Source organism: Camelus bactrianus, chromosome 12, assembly GCF_048773025.1.
Source record: "Camelus bactrianus isolate YW-2024 breed Bactrian camel chromosome 12, ASM4877302v1, whole genome shotgun sequence".
Taxonomy (NCBI): Eukaryota; Metazoa; Chordata; class Mammalia; order Artiodactyla; family Camelidae; genus Camelus; species Camelus bactrianus.
Genome location: NC_133550.1, coordinates 63,178,060 through 63,199,212, shown reverse-complemented (window position 1 = coordinate 63,199,212; position 21,153 = coordinate 63,178,060). Strand labels below are relative to the sequence as shown.

The window sequence follows — 21,153 nt, the reverse complement described above, 5'->3', positions numbered from 1 at the left end:
CAAGCTGGCCCCTGCCTCCCACCTGACATCGTGCGGAGAGGCAAGGCAAGCCTTCTGGAGATCCAGGCTTGAGAGTTTTCCTATCCTAATATCTTACAGCCGGAAGTCTCCTTAAGCTTCATCTGGTCCAGAAACATCTGTCCTGGTAGGAGAGCAAAGGAGAAAGTCATCTAAAGCAGCTGCTCTACTGGGAGTCCTTTCCACCCCTGACTCTGATCTGCTGGCCCAGAGGCAGTGGGGAGGTGAGTCCTGGCCTCTGTTTAACAGGAAAGGAAAAGTCACACTTGAAAGAAAAAGTCTCCTATTTTGAACATTTCATCCGAGAGAAGATATACTTTGAAGAAGCTACAAAACTGATATTCTCAACAGCTCTGTGAGCCAAGCAGAATGTCTGCTCAGTTCCCGTACCATTAAGGAAGGAGAGAATCATACAGACTTCCTGATACTCTATGCTCAGACAAATGTTTCCTAAAAAAGAAAACAAAATCCAGCCACCACCAAAACCCCTGTGAATAGGTTCCTCCGAGCCAGAATCTTCGAGGAACCATTTAGATGGAACACATCTTGGCTTCTGAGTTGATACCTCTACTCATCCGACCCTGGCATTTCCAGTCCCAAGAGGATGCATACTGACGATTCTGTTTCAATGCGATGTCCAGAAGGGGCAAATCCAGACACAGAGAGCAGGCCAGCAAGGGCTGGGGGAGGGGGCAGGCAGGGGGACTGCTGATGGGTACAGGGTTCTATCTGCAGAGATGAAAAATGTTCTGGAATTGGACAGTGGCGATAGTTGCACAACAGTATGAATACTAAAACCACTGAATTGTATACATTAAAAATAGTGAACTTTATAGCATGTGAATTATATCTCGATTTAAAAAAGTAAGAGAAAGCCATCAATCAACTGAGGCGTCATCACTCGGGGCGTCCTCTAACTTCCTATTTCTAACTTGCTCCTGTTTGAACTAGAAAGAACCTATTATCACCCATTTGAACTTCAACAGAAATGCAGTTTGGGGGGCAGCTTTCTCTGTCTTTTTCTGAATATGAAGCCTTTTACTTCTAACCATGCAACAAAAGGCGTTGATCCCATGAAATAAATGGAAGGTAACAGTACAGAGATGTGGTTGCAATACTTCAGCATCAGCTGCCTTCTAGTTTTTGGAATCATATTCACTAGACCTAGAGCTCCCCCTGCCATTTTTCAGATGATGGGAGCCAGAGGGGACAGCTGTCAGCCTGGTCCACAGCAGCCCCTCGTCTTCTCCATGCTGTCTGCCACAGAATTCTGCTGTAGGGAATTCTGGGTGAACGGAAGGGTCAAGGGAGTGAGAAAGAAACAAAAAAGGAAAATCAAACAACCACCTTGAGGGCCCTATGAGAAAACATCACCCTATGGGCCCTTCATTCCAGCATATGTTGAAAAACAGGCACATGAAAAAAATCTCTTTAAAGATACACTTGCAAATTTGGGGCCAAGACAGCTCAGCTGGGTCACTAACCTCCACTCCCGCCCCCAGACACACCCTGACCTGGCCAAGGGTGGGCTAAATGCTTATCATAGTGGTTTTGGTGCCCAACTGGGAGGGAGCCCTCCTGCTTCTAGACAAGCCCTGCTTACAAACAGATGGCAGAACCCACTTCCCTAACAGGCCAGCCATCCCAGGCTTGTCTGATCTGCGTGAGGAAGACACAATGTCTATCTTCAGTATAACAGGTATGCGGGGCCTGGTCTGAAGCAGGAGTTTGTGCTGGATGGAGATTACATATTTTCACATCAAGGGGACTGAGCTAGAAGTTCTTAAAGTCACGTCATCATTCGATTCTCACAACACACCCTGAAGCAGGTATCTCTATTCCTCACACTCGAGAAAACAAGTCTAGAAGAGACCCATAGACAGCTTTCCCAATGGATCCCCACAACAGTACCCCCACCCCACCCGGCTCCCCAGTGCCCCCAGTGAGAAGACGTCAGGCAGCCGCCAGCTCAACGGTGCTGGGGCACCCGGTGCTCAGCCGTGCCAGCCGCTGGCCCGGGCCCCGGGGGGCTCACTGCTGCACACCAGCCCTAGGGGGGCGTGGCTCTGAGCTCAGCCCCTGCGCCCGCTCTGCAGAGGCCCGACGGCGCCACGGTTAAAGTGAAGACCTCGCCAGTGGGACAGATGTGGATTCAATTCCCAGCTCTGCTGCTTCCTGCTAGTTACAGCCTGGGGCATGTTCACGCCACCTCTCTGAATCTGTTTTCTTCTCCACAGAGCAGAGTAACAGTACCGATATCCTACAGTGGCTGTGAGGATTAAGGGAGACGGCAGACAGCCCCAGCACACTGACACCCGACACATACTCAGGAAGCATCAGGCAGTTAGTAGGAGTCCTAACAATTTCCAGAACGTGACTGTTAGTACCTGGGCCGTCTACACCCAGGTTGCTGAAGGCCATACGCTATTGCTGATATTCATCCATTACAACCTATGGACACAATAATTTCGTACAGTTCAGTGTAACATGTGCCAGCTGAGATCACCAGAAGGACTCATCCCTGAGGCCTCAGAGGCATGACTGGGTTGTTTCTTCCAGAAGGGAGCAGGTGTTGTGTGTAGTGGAAGAGCTGTCCCTGGCTGTGCAGGACCGAGGGGGCTGGGAAGGTAATTCTCAGTAAGCAGCTCCCCTTCCTGACGTTGGCTTGCCTCCCACTCACTCACTCACAAGGTACTGAGCACCACCAGAGCCTCGTGGGGTTCTAAGGGCTGAGATGCAACAGTGAAAACCAGAAGTCCCCGCCGTTACATCACAGTAGAGAACCAAAGGTCATAAAACAGCTGTGTCAGATGGTGGCAACTGCAGCACCAGGTGAAAAGTAAAGCAGGGTAAAAGCAAGGGGCCATGGAGCTGAAGCGCTCGGGAAGCGCTGAGACAAGGTGACGTCCACAGACCCAAACAAAAGAAAGTGAGAGATCCAGTCCCGTGGCTCCAGAGGGAAGGGGGACCCAGGCAGGAGGAGCAGCAAGGGTGAAGACAAGACAGGGACACATGAGGCAGGGGGAAGCAGCAGCAAACTGAAGGGGGGCTGGGGAGGAGGAGGAAACACAGTGGGGGTCACGGAGGGCCTTAAGGTGCAGTACAGAACTGGACCTTGTTCTCGGAGGGTTGGACATCACAGGAGGGTTCTGAGCAGAGGCAAACCTGAATCTGACTTAGGATTAAAAGCTCTCTGGCTGCTGTGCAGAGTAGACTGCAGGGCAGGAGGCGGTGACGTGGTAGGAATGATGTCGGCTTTGCTACATGGGGACCGTGAGAAATGGTCAGAGTCTGGATATATTTTAAAGAGGCTCTGCAATAATATTTCATACATACATACACCACTTCTATCACCCACTGCCCCGAGTCCCCGAGTTCCCAACAGGAGCCGGATGTGATACTGCTAATCCGGGAGGACAGGTTTTTCCTGCCTCCAGTCGCCATGGAAACCTTCCTCAAAGCAGCCATCTGGGAGCCGTGGCACTGGCACCAGCAGCCCTGCTGTTGTCACAGGGGCACTGAGCGGTAGAGACTTTTGAAGAACGAGGAGAAATATACTGGAGGCAGATTAAAAGACTGACACCTTTAAGCATGTAAATTTAATTTTTAAAAATTCTTTCTAGAGCACCTCTAAGTTGGCTGCATCAATGCTGGTAAAAACCAGTTTTTGTGGTTAAAAAAAAAAACTAGTTCACTCATGAATTGCTGTAGATTGTACTTTCCCTCGGGAATGGAATACCCTTAAATACTCATACTCTTAAATCCAGTAACTATTCTCTTGGAAATTTAACGAAATAATTCAATAGAAGCAAAACGGTGTGTGCATGGAAAGGTCTACTTCAGCATTATCTATACAACAAAAACATGAGAACAATTCACAGAGCAAACATTAGGGGAACTGATCAAGTCTGGGTACACTGATGCGATACGGTGTGATGCAGTCCCCTCATACTCCAGTTACGGACTTCTGCATCTGGCCAAGATGGAGTTACAAGGACTGGATTTACTTTTTGAACTTGAACCAAAAAGCCAGAAAAATATATAAAATAGTGGTTTTCAAACACTGGCTGACAGGCAACACAGGACAGCGATGCCTGAGAGAGCACAACTGAGGTGGCCCCGTGACGGGCTGTTACTGCCAGGGTTGGGGGCACTCGGGAGGGTGAGGAGCTGAGCTGAGAGCCAGAGCGGCCTGAGTCTGTAGAACAGAGAACTGGAGATGCAAGACCTGCACAGACAGAGCTCCAGAAATCTGCGGAGAGCACCCCCAAAGCTTCATGCGAAAACTGGTCAGAGCACGCCTGTAAGGAAAGCCCCCAAGGCTGGGAAGAGAACCACCTGGAAGGGACACAAGGAATAAGGTCTGAAGCTCATCCTATGGGGTCATTGTGATGTATTTTCCTTTTTGGAAATTGTGGAGTGCAATTTGCCTAACTTTTATTAAGAATTTTTGCATTTATGTTCATGAAGGATCTTTGAGCTGTTGTTCTCTTTCCTAATAATGCCCTTGTCTGGTTAGGTTTAGGATGGTATTTGCTTTGCAGAATGATTTGGGAAGTAGTCCCACCTCTTCAATTTTCAGGAAGAGTTTGTATAGAAATTGGTATTATTTCTACATTAAATGTTGAGTAACAATCACCAATGAAGTCTTCTGTGCCTGGAATTTTCTTTGTGGAAATGTTTCCAGCTATAATTTCTTTTACAGAGATATGGCTATTTTGATTATCTTTTTCTTCTCGAGTGAACTTTGGTAGTTTGTGTACTTTTAAGGAATCTGGCCTTTATCCAAGTTGTTGAATTTACTGGTAAATTGAGTCCAAAGTATGCAGAAGAAAGAAAACAATAAAGATAACAGAAATCAATAAAATGGAAAAAAAATTGAGAAAAATCAATGAAACCAAAACCTGCTCCTTTGAAATCAATAAAATCAAACATCTATCAGTCTGAACAGGAAAAGCAAAAAGACACAGATTACCAAGACTACCAGGTATGGAAAAGGATATGGTGTATCACCACAGATCCTAGGGGCATTAAAAGGATAATAAGAGAATATTATGAACAACCTTTTGCCAGTAAGCTCTACAATACATGAAAAACAATACCATCCTGACCAAGTGGGATTTATCTCGGGAATGCAAAACTTGTTCAACATTTCAAAATCAATCAATGTAATGCAGTACATCAACAGACTAAGAAAAACTATATGACTCAATAGATGCAGAAAAAGCATCTGACAAAAGTCAACATACATTCATGATAAAAACTCTCAGCAAACTAGAAATAGAGGAAACTCCCTTAACCTAATAAAGGACATCTACAAAAATCCTAGAGTTAACATCATACTTACCATAGCAGTGCTACATACAATAGCCAAGACATGGAAACAACCTAAATGTCCATCAACAGATGACTAGATAAAGAAGTTGTGGTATATTATGCAATGGAATACTACTCAGCCATAAAAAAGAATAAAACAATGCCATTTGCAGCAACATGGATGGACCTGGAGATCGTCATTATAAGTGAAGTCAGCCAGAGAAAGAAAGAAAAATACCATAGGATATCCCTCATATGTGGAATCTAAAAAAAGAAAAAAGAAGACACTAATTAACTCATCGACAAAACAGAAACAGACTCTCAGACGTAGTTAACAATCTTATGGTTACCAGGGGAAAGGGAGTGGGAAAGGATAAATTTGGGAGCTTGAGATTTGCAAATATTAACTACTATACATAAAAATAGATAAAAAACAATTTTTTTTTCTGTATAACAGAGGGAACCATATTCAATATTTTGTAATAACCTTTAATAAAAAAGAATATGAAAACAAATATATGTATGTATATGCATGACTGGGACATTATGCTGTACACCAGAAACAGACACACTGTGACTGATTATACTTCAATAAAAATTTTAAAAAACCCAAAAAACAAAAAATCATACTTAATGATAAATGACTGAGAGCTTTCTCCCAGACTGGGAACAAGGAAAGGAGTCAATGTAATTCCAATCCAAATCTCAGTAGGATATCTTGGAGAAACTGACAAGTTGGTTCTAAAATTTAAATGGATAGTCGAAAGAATCAGAATACTCCAAACAATTTTGAAAAAGCAGCAAGTTGGAGAATTCACAGTATCTGACTTGAATACTTACTATAAAGCTACAGTACAGGGTGACACTGATAAAAGGACAGACACAGAGACCAGTGGAGCAGAACAGGTATCCAGAAACATATTCATGTGGTCAGTTAATGTTATAAATTGAGTTGCGTCCCCCCAGAAAGACATGTTGAAGTCTCAACCCCCAGTACCTCAGAATGTGACCTTATTTGGAAACTGGGTCTTTGCTGATTTAACTAACTTAAGATGACATCATTAAGGAGAGCCCCAATTCAGTATGACCGGTGTCCTTATAAAAAGGGGAAATTTGAACACGGACGTATATACAGGGAAGGCGATGTAAAGAGCCAGCAGAACACCCCGTGAGGCCGAGGAATGACTGCAGCCACCAGAGCTGGAAGAAGCAAGGAGGGATCCTTCCCCTACAGGTTTCAGAGTGAGCACGGCCCTGCCGACACCTTGATTTCAGATTTCTTGCCTCCAAAGCGGTGAGATAATATTTTGTTGAAATACAATTAATTTTCAACAAAAATACAAAGGCAACTCAATGGAGAAAGGATAGTCTTTTCAACAAATGTTCGTAGAAAAATCGGACAGCCGTATGCAAAAAGTGAACCTTAATCCATATCTCACACCATATACAAAAACTAACTCAAAATGAATCATAGACCCAAATGTAAAACCTAACACTACAGAACTTATAGAAGAAAACATGTTTGTGACCTTGGTAAGCAAAGATTTCTTAGATATTATACTAAATGCATGATCTATAAAAGAAAGAATTTGATAAATTAGACTTTATCGGAATCCACAGATGGTAGAAAATATGTTCAAATCACACATCTGATAAAGGACATGTATCCAGAATATAAGGAATTCTCAAAACTCAGTAAGCTGGAAAGAAACAATCCAAAAAAATGGACAAACAGAAAGGAGCCCGATAACTGGAACACAGTGGACAAGGGGGACAATGTAAGAAGAAACTGGAGAGGCAGAGGAACCCAGATCGCCAAGGGACTGTGGCCACAGTGAAGGAGTTAGATTTTAAGGACAATGGGAATCCATAAAAGGATCCTAAACATGACAGTTGCATGAACTAACATAATGCTTTCTTGTTTGTGTTTTGTTTTTTTTAATGGAGGTACTGGGGATTGAACCCAGGACCTCAAGCATGCTAAGCATGTGCTTTGCCACTAAGCTATACCCCACCCCATGTATGTTTTTTAAAAATCACTTTGGCTGCTGTTCGGCAAAGGGCTTGTGGAGAGACAAGAGCGGGTGCAGTGAGACAAGTGTGGAAGGACAAGCTCCAGGAAAGAGGTGATGGGGTGCAAGACTGAAGTGGTGACCGTGGGGGTGGGGATGAAGAGGAGTGAATGGATTCAAGATATAACCAGAGGTAGAACCAACAGCTTTGCTTCTAGGCTGGATGTGGGAAAGGAGGAAAGGGAGCCACCCAAAGCCAGGCCCAGGTTTCCAGTCTGAACGCCCAGGTTTACGATGATGCCATTCACTAACGGGGGGGACAGTGGAAAAGAAACAGTTTGCGGGAGGAGGGAACAAACAGTCGTAGGATAACTAAATGTTTCTTAGAAATCCAATTGGAGATGTGAAGCAGGTGACTGGATACACAAATTTACGTCTCCAAGGAGATGTAAGAACTAGAGACATAAATTTAGGAATCTCTGGTTCATCTAGCCAACCTACAAATTTTTTTTGAGTAACTACTATGCACCAAACACTGTTCCATGTGCAAAGGATAAAGCAGTAAAACAAGACCAAGTTCTTGGTCTTGTAAAACTTCAGTTTCCTCATCTGTAAAATGATAACAAATGAGAAAATGTAAATATAATACAAAGCACATGTATGTGCTTAATAATGCCAGCTATTAATATTAGTGACAGAAAACAGACAAAAAATAACCAACTAAATGAATAATTTCAGAGTAATCATAAAACTATGAAAAAATAACAGAATTACAGGTTATAAAGTGACAAAGTAACAGGTAAGGGCAGGAGGCCATTTTTGATAGGTGGTCAGCGAAGGCCTCTCTGAGGAGATGACATTTCAGCTGACACCAGAATGATGAGACGGAATCAGCTCGGCAAAGACCTAGAAGGGCAGCCCAAACAGACGAAATGGCTTGTGTGACGGCCTTCAGGAACACAAGTATTATTACACTGGAGAAATAAGACAAGTGTGCTTGAGAGAGAGCCATGACGGGAAAGCAGCAGAGATCACTGGAAAGGCAGGCAGGACCTTCTACTCACGGTAAAGACTCTGGGTTTTATTTTAATGGGAAGCCACTGGAGAGCTCTGAGCACGGGCATGACATGGCCTGTCTCAGGTTTCTAAAGAAATCACATTGGCTGCTTTGAGGAAAATGAACTGCAGAAGGGCTATGAGTGGAAACTACAGTTGTCCAGGTGAGAGACACGTTGGACTAAAATCACTGAGATGATGAGAAGTAACTAGATTCTGGACATACTTTGGAGGTGCAGAGGTAGACAATGGAAAGAACTGAGATGTCACCTAGGTTTTTGACCTGAGCAAATGTGCGGGTCCCATTAACCAAGATGAGGGGAGCCTGGGGTAGAGCAGGCTTCAGGGTTAGCAAGAGAGCAGGTCAGCAAGCTGCTCTGGCCGTGTTCAGTGGGGATGCCTACTAGACGGCTAAGTGGAGAAGTCAAGTAGACAACTGTATATGTGAATACAGAGTCCACAGCGGTCAGCACTGGAGCTGTGAATGTGGGACTCACCAGGGCTAGATGTCACGGCCTGGAAGAGAACGCAGAACAGGGGGCCTAGGACCCAATCCTGGAACATTCCCACATTTAGAAGTCAGGCAGAAAAAGACACAGAAAATAAAAGTGCTGGGGAGGGTACAGCTCAGTGGTAGAGCGTGTGCTTAGCATGCACAAAGTCCTGGGTTCAATCCCCAGTACCTCCATTAAATTAAATTAATTAATTAATTAAACAAACTAATTACCTCCCCCCCCCGAAAAAATTTCTTTCAGTCTGAAGAGTGAGCAGTGAAGAGGAAGGAACACTAAGCAGTGCGTGCTGCTGTGGAAACTAAGAGAAGAAAGCATTCCCAGGAGGAGGAGATCAGCAGTGTCACATGCTACTTAGAGGTCAAGTAAAATGAGGACAGAGACCTGGTCACTGGTTCGGCAAACTGGACGATGGCGGTGTTACCAACAAGAGCTCTAATTTTTAATGATGAGGGTGCAAGTCCAACTGGAGGAGGTTGAAGAGAGAACAGAAGAAAAGTGGAGTCATCAGCATGAAGACAGTATGTGATTTCAGCCATTTAAAGTGATACAGTACATACATGTTGAAGGCAATATAAAAATGAATATGGCTGTGTTAAGTAGTAGGAGTACGGAGTTTATTTGTCTTGATTTTAAATGTTCTCTTTTTTGGAAAAGTACAAAGGTATTGTGTTTAAAAATAATTTTACCACATAAAAATTTGACACAAATGTTCACAGCATTATTTATAATAGTCCAACAGTGAAAACAATCCAAATGTCCATCAAGTGATGAATGGATAAACAAAATGTGAGCATCCACACAATGGAATATTATTCAGCCATAAGAAGGAGTGAAGTACTGACACACATGCCAACACAATGAACCCTGAAAACCGTATGCTCAGTGAAAGAAGCCAGTCACAAAAGACCACAACATCTGTAATTGTTTATATAAAATGTCCAGAACAGGCAAGTCCATCGAGGCAGAAAGTAAATTAGTGGTTGCCAAGGGGCTGGAAGGAGGGGTGAGATGGGGAACTACTGCCTAAGTGGGTATGGCATTTCTTTTTGGGTGATGAAAATGTTCTGGCATTAGTGGCGATGGTTGCACAAAGTGAATATACTGAAAACTTCTAAATTTTTAAAGGGTGACTTTTACGATACATAAATCATATCTCAACTTTTAAAATCACAGTTTAAGTACAGAACACTAGGAATAAGAATGTGTCCTGGGTTTTCTGAGGTCCACAAACGACACCTGAACTTGCAACAGCTCTGCAGTCTCTCCATCTCTTGCTCTCTCACTCAGAACTACTACCTACCACCTCAAAAATACATCTCTTCGGGGATTTAATGTTTATATAAAGCCAAAGAAAGCAAAAGTAAAAAAAAAAAAAAAAGGTGCAAACTATTAGAGGTAGCTCATCTATAACTGTGAAAAGGGCCCCTTTCTCCCTCATTTGTAACTAACACTTTACTAACACTGCTCAGCGTGAATTTGACATCTCAGCAGCTGTGAAGTTGGGAACTCTCTAAGATGCTAAACAGTAAAGTCTGTCATTTTTCAAGTTCCTGTAACAAGATCCCCCCTAATAGTCTAAGTAATCACCGGAAAAAGAACTGACAACTTTGAAACCAGGTTTCCAAGCCTTTTTTTTTTTTTTTTTTAAGGCAAACAAAATCTCCAGGTGTCTGACTTCACATGGGGTTTAAGGTGCTTTCCCGTACACTGAAGTGAAATACTTTCCCCAAAGCAAAAACCGCTAAAAGCAGTTTAAAGGAAAAGAGATGCTTACAAACCAGGAGACCACAAAAGTACATCAATTTGCAAGACAGGCTCCAAGGGGAGAAATGCTATTTCCGAATCTACTTTTACAGAAATGCCTCCCTGTCCCTTGAGTTTTCTCCACAGCCCCGGCACTCACTTGGTCCCCAGCCACAACCCAGGGTCAGGGAGGACCCTGGCTGTCAGAGCCCGAGGCTCAGGAGTGCTTCCGCCCGGCACTCTGGGCACTCCGCCCAAGACCGTTCTTTTCCAGATGCAAACATTAAGGACAGACTTAAGACGCAGCAGGGTAAGTGCAGGCTACAGGTGAGCAGAGAATCTCTGGAGTATAAACAGTCACTGGGTTTATCATGGGAAGGGTAGTCAGGGACTCTCCTCTGAGTTTTGTAATTACACTAACACGACAACATTAATGGAAATCAAAAAATTTTTAAATTCTACCACCAGTTTGCCACCTCAATAAAACACTTTCTTCTTTCCTGTGCTCTCTTTTGGTTTTTCTCTACCTACAAACACAGTTCTTATATTTTAGATTTTAAAATATTTTTCTCTACTGAACATTAAATTATCAGTATTTTCCCCAGGTATTATATAATTTTATAACCATATGTTCTACGATTTACTTGCAGTTTGCTGATACAACATTTAAGCACCTAATGGCAATTTTTTCAATAAAAACAGTGCTGCGAGGAACTTTCCCTTTGAAGATTTTTCAAATGAAGTTAACACATCTGTCTTGTTTGGGAGAGGATATGGATTTTAAAAATCTGTCTTTTCTACTTTATGGTGTCAGATTTGTAAGCAGAAATCAAAGAATAAGAATAGGTTAATAACAAATTACTGATGTCAGAGTTTAATATGATGCCACTTGAAGCAAGGTAATTAAATTAAGGTTAAATAGGTTAATGTTAATGACCCCTAAAGTGAACCTAAAATTTTATATTATTATAATTCTAGCACAGTGTAAAATTATATTTTAATAGTTGGCTCTAGAATACTTCCCAGAGAGGGTGTTTATCCTTGTTTGGGAAAATATTTGATAAAGGTGGAAGGTAAACCTTGAAGCCATAGATTAGGAAAAATAGGAGAGACGTATCAATCACCTAGCAAAGGAAATTAGCTAAAATTTGGAGGTAGAGGAGAACAGAAAATAGCGGTGGCCTGGACTACAGAGGTGAAGGGAAGTCCAAAGACAGGTGAGGAGCTGCATCCTACAGGACAAAGTGACCCATGAGACATTAACACGCTGCGTGTCTGGGAGGGGGAGGACCAAACCCCTCTTAAGGAAAGGACAACCCCAAACCCAATTTAAGTTGCTATGTTGCAACGGAAAATCGCTTTGTGGTCCGCACCTTCGGTAAAGCTTGCTCTGCTCCTAAGAGCCTGAGTGCGGTTTGAGGGAAAAATCAAATAAAGGTTTGAAAGCAAGGATAATAATTCCTACTTTATGGGTTGTTACGAGGATTAAATGAGTTAAATTTTTAAAATGTTGGCCTTCTCACATAGTGTGGGATATAGGGCTTGTGTCCATTTTATTGAAATTTCAAGATAAGGATATCAGCTGATTATGTAATGCAAGTTTTATCAGCTTACCTTATTTCCTTATTAAGGCATATAAAATAAATACTTTTTAAAAATACAAGCTACACTTCAGCAATACCACGGGGTTTAGTTCCCTGACAGATACTATTCCCTCTCCCTTAAATAATCTCCATCAGTGGTTCTCAAACTGTAGAGTGTATCAGAATCACCTGGAGGGCTTCTTAAACCCCAGACAGCTGAGGCCCACACCCAGAATTTCTGATTCTGTAGGTCTGAATAGGGCTTGAGAATGTGCCTTTCGTTTAAGGGAACACACTTTAAGAACCACTGATCTGAAGCTCAGATATGACCTCCTCTATCGTCTTCCCTTCCACCTTCCAAGTTCCCTCCCTCCCTTCTCTGACAGAATTAATCACTGTACAACTCCTAGTGTTCATACTACAGGTGAGTCGTGATTTGCGGCCATGCACATCTGCCCTATATCCAGGTCCGAGCCCGGTGCCTGACCTGTGCAGGTGTGGACTGTTTGGTGAACGGAGGCAGTACCAAATCATGGAACACCCCCACATACAACAAGTTCCTTCTTACGTTTCCGAGCTTGACCCCTTCTGCTCCCACTGCTTGCAATGCTCCCCACTTCACCTGACTTTTCATTCTTCAAGGCTCGGCTCAGGCGTTTCCTCCTCCAGGAAGCCTTCCCTGACATACCCTCTCGCCTCTGGCTTGTGTCATGTGCTCCTATCCCACTATCTGTAACATATCATATAACCTATCTATAACATATTTATCTTAATAATAGCCACCACTCACTGCAGGCTTTCTGAGTGCCAGCAACTCTAATAAGCAGAGCTGGATTAAAGCCTTTAGGAGCCCTTTCGTCCAGCAATTCCCACTTCAGGAAATTCATACTACGCTTGAGAAAAATGACTCATACAAGGTAATTCCTTACAGCATTGTTTGTGACAGCAAAATGTTAGATGGTAAAATAGAAAACCTAAGTATCCGTCAGCAGGGGACTGGCTGAATAACTCACAGCACCTCTCTATAATGAAATACAGCGAGCAGCTGGGAGAAAGAATGAGTCGGCTATTCATGTGTTGATAGGGAATGATCTCCAAGATACACTGCTAAGTAAAAACAGCAAGGTGCAAAACAGTGAGAAGAATGGTAAACATCTGTGCAAAAAAGAGAGGAAATTGTCACATAAAATTTACAAGGCTGTATGTGAGACAAACTGGGTGGCAGATTTTTAAACTCAATGCCCTTTTGTACTTTTTCAGTTTTGACCTATTTTAATGTCCTACCTATTTAAACAGAGTTAAACATGAAAAAAATTAAAGACTTTAGATAGCCACAGAAAAAAGATTAGGGTGCTCCCTATTTAATTCCACATAAAAATAAAATGCGTATGAGGAAGTTCAGCAATGTTTAGATTTTTTCCAAGATGACTTTTGCTATGTTTCTACAAAATGCCCAATGTCAAGTTCTTCCCATTCTGTTTTATGTCTCTGCTTTATTAGTGCCCTCAGCACATGCCTGGTTTACTAACGAGTCAATCCAGCAAAGCTGATGTGCATTAGATCCAATGAAGACATTTTGGTCCTTAACACACCTGACCCCTCAGTAGCATCCCATGCTGTAACCACTTCCTCCTCCATGAAGCACTCACTTCTCAAGGTAAGAGTCATAACTTTCGGTTTTCCTCCTGGCCCTGCTGGCTCTGCTTCTTAGTCTCCTTTCCCAGGTCCTCCTCCCCTGCTGGTTCCTAAAATGCCTTAATGGTCTATCCTAGACCCTCCTCTAGTTCTTTGCATCCTCCTTCACTCTTGGCTTCCTTTACCATCCACATCCAGGACACACCTCTCTCTGAACCTCAGGCCGGCATATCCAACTGCCCACTGGGCCACTCCTTCACACTCATCAAATTTACCACACTCCAAAGTTAAGTTGTCCTCTCCCTCGTGAACCTGCCCTCCTCCTGGGCCCCTGCCTCAGGAAGCTGGCATCACTACCCAGCTACCCACTTTCTCCAGCTAGAACTGGGCATCACAGTCAAGAGGTTGCCCATCTTCCCACATCTAACCCTCAACTCTTAGGCCTTCCCTAATGTTTTCTGAAACTTCCCTTTTCTCTTCAACCTGTTGCTACTTTCCAGCTGGGGCTTCATTTCTCATCGTCACGGCTACTGCGAGTTCCCTAACTGGCATCTCTGCCTCCACTCTTGCCCCCTGCCCCCTCTGCCCCATCTACTCACTACCCTGCAGCCACAGAAATCCTTTTAAATTTGTTAACTTAGTTTACAAGATTTCATGACCTAGTCGTCTCTGCTGACCATCCCAGCCTCACCTCTCAGCCCTGGACACTGACTCAATGCTCCATCCACAACACCCTTCTTTCAGGCCGTGGACCCTCCGCTTGCCCTCAGAACATGCTGCTAAATGAAGCAGCTGCCGCAGTTCATGAAGGGTCTCAAAACTTGAGCCCCATCAAACACCATGATAAGGCAGCCAGTGGCACTAATCTTCCAGAACTGGCACCCCACTCCAGTCACCCCAATCATTCTTGTTAAGAACATGTTTTTGTTGTTGTTGTGGGTAGGTTTACTTATTTATTTTTCTCTTAGAGGAGGTACTGGGGATTGAACCCAGAACCTCGTGCATGCTAGGCGTGCAATCTACCATTTGAGCTATACCCTCCCTCTAAAAAAACATGTTTATTATTCACATTACTCTTCACCTAGTGCCAAAGACATCCACATTTCTCCACTGCCTGCCCCCAAATTGGCATCAGCAAAAGAGCAACATGACCCCAGGAACCAACTGGACTTTGAGCTCTACTCCTTCCAGGCCCGCTCCCATGGGCTTATACTGGGGGTGGCCTTCCCTTCCCTGAATCAATATTTCCTTTGTGACCAGAGAGTGTTCCTTTAGGCAAGGCTTAGGCGTGACTGAGCAAAGCAGAGCACAGACTGAAAACGGGAGGCTCAGCTCAGAATCCCGCGAGCCCAGGTATGGCTCCTGTTTCCTGCACAGCAGTGCCAGCTAAATGGAGTGCTCGCTCCTGTGCAGGCTTCTGGCCCGTGCCCTCCCACCCAGTCCAGGTCTCAGGCAGAATAACCACCCAAGGTAAGCTGGTTACTTCCCTGAGTCCCACCCAGGATCAGTCCCCTGAGATTACAGCCTGGAAGCACCTGGACTGTGATAAGAAAGTAGGAGCAGGGACCCGTGTCATTCCCACCACCAGGGCTGGGGGACAATAACCCCTTTAGAAGTAAAAGTGAAGCATGTAGGTAGCTAACCTCAACTCAACATTCTGGTAGCTCTGAAAAAATAAGAGACAAGAGTTTTTGGGGAAAATAAAGCTCCTGGAGGGTTGACTGACAAAAAAGGACCCTGAGAAATTTATAGTTAGGTTTTATATTAACATAGGAGCTTAGGGTACGTAAAGGGAACAGATGACAAATACAGTTAACGAAGTCCCTATTCCTCATACACTTAAACCATAGAGATCCAAAAACTATATTTAAGCTACCTATTTGGCCACACCATCTATATAATTGCTGGAAAAATTTTTCATTTGCAGATATGAAAATACCTACCTAATAACCCTAAAGCATGGTAATCCAGTCCTATTTGCTTTGTGGCCATGAATGGATGGAGGCATTAGAAGAAAGATACAGTGAAAGAAGGAAAAATATTTGTGGAGCACTTAACATTCTGCTAAGCGTTCCCCATCTTACATTTGAGAAAACCAGGGCTGCCCATATGGAACATCAGTGAGTCAGAGGCGACTCCAAGGCGACCCCTCTACCACACTGCAGCACAGATTGGATCACACCCAGACCAGCAGCATCATCACCAGAAATCCCAGGAAAAGTGTCAATTCTGCAACGCAGTTTTCAGGGAAGACCACGAAGCCTCTTACGGGTGTGCAAGAACTATGTGCCCTGACTTGGGGTAAGGCGCCCAGTGGGAGCCAGCCAGGGTTAAAACACGACTCCACAACTGTACTAGGAAACATTAATTTTCGTGAAAATTCCAAATTACACACAAATTAGGAGAGAATCCCCATACTACATGAGCAAATGAATTTCTCTAACAGACCGGCACCTACACTTAGAGGTCACTGGCTTCTTCAGTCCTGGGTGCAGGGCAAAGGCACTCAGACTCACACATGGTAGCGTCAGAAGGATCCTTTGAGTTCATCTCCTTCTCATTGCTTTCAAAAGAGAGAAATTGAGGTCAAAGAGGTCAAAAGACTGATTTAAAGCCTTACAGAGAGTAGGGGACTGAGCCGGACCAGAAGCTGAGTCCCCTACTTCCACTATTTCAAAGTCAAACTGAATCGAAAACTTGGGAACAACTTGGGAACAGGCAAATTAGATCACACTCAGACCAGCATCATTATCACCAGAAATTCCAGGAAAACCATTGCAGGAGGTTGTCCTCCTGCTGTTGTAAACCTTAGGGTTGGGCAGACCATACCTTCTTTGATGGTCCTGCCTTCCATTAAATAATCTACAATATTCTGGTAGCTCTTTGTATCGGCTGATTTAAACAATCAGATCTGTACACGTAACTGCTACCTCGTAGGTATGACACTACCATTTTGAACCAACACTGAAACCCTTGTCTGGTCCAGCTCACACAAGTTCTCCTCATCCTCGCTGGAAACACGCTCCCTGGGCTACTGACCTTCCCTGTGGCTCAGCAGCTGCCATTCCTCTCTCCCTGACCTGATGCACGTTTCCTTCAGGGTTTCCGAGCCTCTCCCGTTTCTTCAGACCCACAGCTGCTCCCTGCTGCCACCCACTCCCAGCTGATGACCTGGTTTCCAGCCTTAACAAAGCTGCGGTCATCTGGCTTGAGTTTCCTCAACTTCCTCCTCCTCCATGTCATCACTGCTCAGTCTTTTCACCTGTCTTCTCCTTCTACCAGCCCTGTTGGGGAGGAAGTAGCCTCCCTCCCTTCCCAGGTTAACTCCTCCACCCACAAAAACCTTTCAGTCCACTTTCTTGACAGCATCTTCAGCCTCTTCCTCTCTGCTGGCTTCATGTCTGGTGCGTACGGTACTCAGATCTCCTGTATCCTTGATTAAAACAAAACAAAGCAGCTCTCCCTGGGCCCACTCAAGCCTCCTACTTCCCTACGTCTTTTTCCCTGCCTCACCGTCATACTTTTCAAAAGCAGAGTAGAATTTTGCTCCTATGCCTCACCAATCAACTCACTCTTTAAGCTTCTCCTCACCACCTAGACTTGCTAAGGTTTCCAGTGGTTTTCTTGTCATCATATGGAATCCTCTTCCTTTGGCCTCACACTGATGGCGTGGGCTTTTCTTCTGTACTTATCTGCTTCTTTACAGACTCCTCTTCTTCCTCCAGACTCCCCCCAAAACATTCCCCAAATCAGTCTTCTCTTTTTCAATCCACTCCTAGTGGATTACTACTGGGGAATCCATTCCTGTTCCTAGTGGGGAGTTAGCTATCACTGCTGTGCAGATAAACTATAAATCTGTACCTGCAGTCATGACAACACCCCTGGTATTTCCAGCTTCCTGCTGTTGGATGGCTTCAGTTGACTTATCCCATAACACATCAAAATCTGTATTCTTCAAACGAATGTATTTTTATTCCATCTCAGATGATTCTTTTGATTTTCCTAATTCTTCTTCAGGACACTCAGATTCTAAGCTTCAGGGTAATTTCTGGCTCCTACTTTTATTCTCACACTGAATCAGTTGCAAAGTCTATTGATTTTACCTCTAAAATATTTCTAAGCATCTCTCTTTCCGCTGCCTTAATCTAGACCCTGTCACTTTTCCCAGCCACTACAAAAATCTCCTAACAAGTTTCTGCAAACTCTGGACCCTATCCTTCCATTCATGTTAAACAAACACTAGATTAATATTCCCTGCAGCATAGCTCTGATTACCCGGTTCTCTCTTCATCTTCCTCCAATGGTCCCCAATCTACCTGTTGAGTCAGTTCTTGATTTCCCCTTCGTACCCTCACTGCAATCTCCACGTGCTTCTGTACCTGTATCTATATTGTTCCGCCTGCTTAGAAGCCACCTCCCATTTCCAAATGTCCAGATTCTATCCGTCCTACAGTATTCAGCTTAAATAACATGTCTGTGAAACCTGCCCTAGTCCTTTCTCCCAACACTTACATTTTGTGTCGAGGAAATATTCAGTCACACAACATACATTTATTGAGTGCCTACTATGTGCCAGGCACTATTCTAAGTGATAGGGACACAACAATGCTCAGAACAGATAAAATTCCCTACCCGCCCCCCACCCCCCCGGATCTGGCATTCTACAGGAAAACAAGTGATTAAAAAAATAAACAGGAAATTATATTGGGAGGGTATAGCTCAGGGGTAGAGCATGTGCCTAGCATGCATGCAGTTCTGGGTTCAATTCCCAGTACCTCCAATTAAAAAAAAAAAAGGAAAAAAATAAAATTGAAAAAAGAAGAAACTGAACTGTATGCCAGGTGAGGAACAGTACAGCCAGATGAAGCAGGAAAGGGGTGAGGCAGTTTCAGGGAGCTGCTATTTGAAACCAGGCGGTCGGGGAAGGCACAGTGACAAGGAGACATGCACAGGGTGAGAGGCTGGGTGAAGCAGAAGTGCAGGGAGCAGGGGAGACTGGCACACATGCAGTGAGCACAGGAGGCCAGGCGAGAACAGTCCGTTCTAAAACAATCTCTAGGTCTCAGGGTCTGGAGACTGAGGTTTCAAGCAGAGAACTGTTATCTCAGAATAGAGGAGAACTTCACAGATCATTTAGTACAACTGCCCATTAGATGATTAAACCCCTTCAGTACACCTCTCGGGGCACTGGCATGTCTGGGTTTAAACAATTTCAGTGCGTCTGCCCACCTCCACGCGCCAAGGAGCCTGCCCACCCTCAGGCAGCCCCGCCTTAGGCTTGCACTCCAACAGAAATCTCTTTGCTAGTAACGTCTCCCCTTTTTTCTTCTCAGGGACACTTCGTACACTAACTAAAATAACCTTCAGGTCTTCTATGAACTTTCTCCTCCCTTCAGGTTAAAGTTAACCCATTATTTTAGCTCTTCCCTAAGTGACATGGACTCACCCCATGAAGCAGCAAGTTAAGGAGTCTCAGCTGCAAGCCACAAAAACTGACTTTAGGTAACAAACTATGTGATACAAGAAGGTACTGGCAGGCTCTGCAGAGGGGCACAGAACTGAGGAAAAGCTGGAGACTCAGGTCTCTGAGAACAAGTAACAGACCAGCTCCAGTGTCTAGATATTAGGAGTTAACCCATGGCAGTGATGAAGGAGCTGTGGCTGTCACTGTCATTCAACCGAAGATTCAAAATAAAGGAGCGACACATCTATTTCCCTAACAGAGACTGGCCTACTCTGGGCCGTGTCCCCACCACCTGCGCAGTCAGGGATGGACTGTCTACTCAAGGCAAAACTGAGCTGCTGTTCCCAGAAAAACCTGGACTGGACTCTGGATAGGCCCAAAGAGCATATGTCCACTAAATACTCTCAAAATGTGACGCCTCAGATTCAACATAAGGACGCAGGTGTGGGGGAGCAGCGAAGCCAGGGTGCTGCCTCCACACTTGCTGTGTGACCTCAGGCAAAGGACCAAACTTAGGCCTCAGTTCCTTTCTGAAAGATGGTGAGGGTCACAACATTTCAACCAAATAAGAAAAATGTATGTGAGATGCTTTATAAGCACAAAGCTAACCACAGTAGCCAGCACTTATTGCCTGCCTGTCACACACATTTCACATAGATTATTTTATTTAATCTTAAAAAAAACCAAACCCTACAAAGTAGATTATGAGCACAAACCCTGGAGTCTGACCACCAAGGTTCAAATCCTGACTCCACCACTTACTTGTGAATGAGCGAGTTACTTAGCTTTTCTGTGAGTGCTTCCTCACCTTAAATGGGCATAATACTGATAACGTATAGAGAGGTGAAGACTGAGTTAAAGCAAAATTCTGAGAACTGTGCCAAGTCTACAGTAAACATCCAATAAATATTAGTGGCGACAGTAGTGGTAATTATCCCAATTTTACAGGTGAACAAAATGAGGCACTGTGAAGTTATATCACTTATGTTAAGTTTTCAAAGTTTAAAATGGTAAAGCCAGAATTTGAACTTCACCGTGGATGCTAACTACTATACTACACTCTACTGACTTCAAAAGTTAAAAAAAAAAAGTGATATTTGGACTTTAACCCTATAAACCTCAAGTCACACAAATGAAGGATATTTACAAATGAAACTCACACATAAGAAGAGGGAAATGATCTGTTGTTTCATGTCTTTAGAATGCTAGCTAGAAGGCTAACTAGATATCTAAGAAGGCCAGGAAGAGTTGTATGGTTTTGTTAAGAGAAAAAAAAAATCCTCTCTTAGCCCTCACTGGAAATCAGGCCTGTGCCAAGAACAAGCCTCCTGATGCCTGGATGGTGCTTTCAATCTTATTGATAAAGGCATTTAATGATTCCAAAGAAATTAACTTCCCTAAACAATTCACATTATTAGCAAAGGAAACAAAAAATACATACAAAACCTACATCATAAATACTTATACAAAAGAGAAATGTGCTTATAACTGGAAAAGAGGCATCATATTAGAAGTGAAAATACAGTTAGCTGTGCCTATGGAAAAGAGGCGAATGTCTCTCTCCTCATTTATGAATTGTGAGCATAAATTAACAAGCCTAAATGTTCAAAAAGGGAAGGTGACTATATGTATACTATTCAAACAATGGCGTCTTCAAAAGTAGTTCATAAACCACGCTGCAGGTCAGCCTCATCACTCAGTCATGTGGCACGGCCGAGAGCACAGCACCTACCAGCACCCTATGAGGTATTCATTCCACACATACCTGGTGATCACTGTTCTAGGAGACAGGCAGGAGGTGGTGAAAGACA

The 21,153-nt window shown here is 43.8% G+C and overlaps 1 protein-coding gene across 6 annotated transcripts in view; it reads right to left on the bottom strand.

Moving 5' to 3' along the window:
* Window positions 1-21,153, bottom strand: part of SGSM3 (small G protein signaling modulator 3) — a 33,874-nt gene that overhangs the window by 9,076 nt on the left and 3,645 nt on the right. For 2 of the 6 annotated variants that reach the window (XM_074375593.1, XM_074375598.1), the window contains exon 2: window positions 23-142. The exons of 1 other annotated variant lie outside the window; for it this stretch is intronic. In XM_074375593.1, the coding sequence (XP_074231694.1) occupies window positions 23-29 (7 nt within the window). In that variant the 5' untranslated portion in view covers window positions 30-142. Of the gene's footprint in view, window positions 1-22; window positions 143-5,365; window positions 5,505-5,572; window positions 5,599-21,153 lie in introns of those variants that run through there. 3 more of the 6 variants (XM_074375594.1, XM_074375595.1, XM_074375596.1) reach the window with 3 other exon arrangements.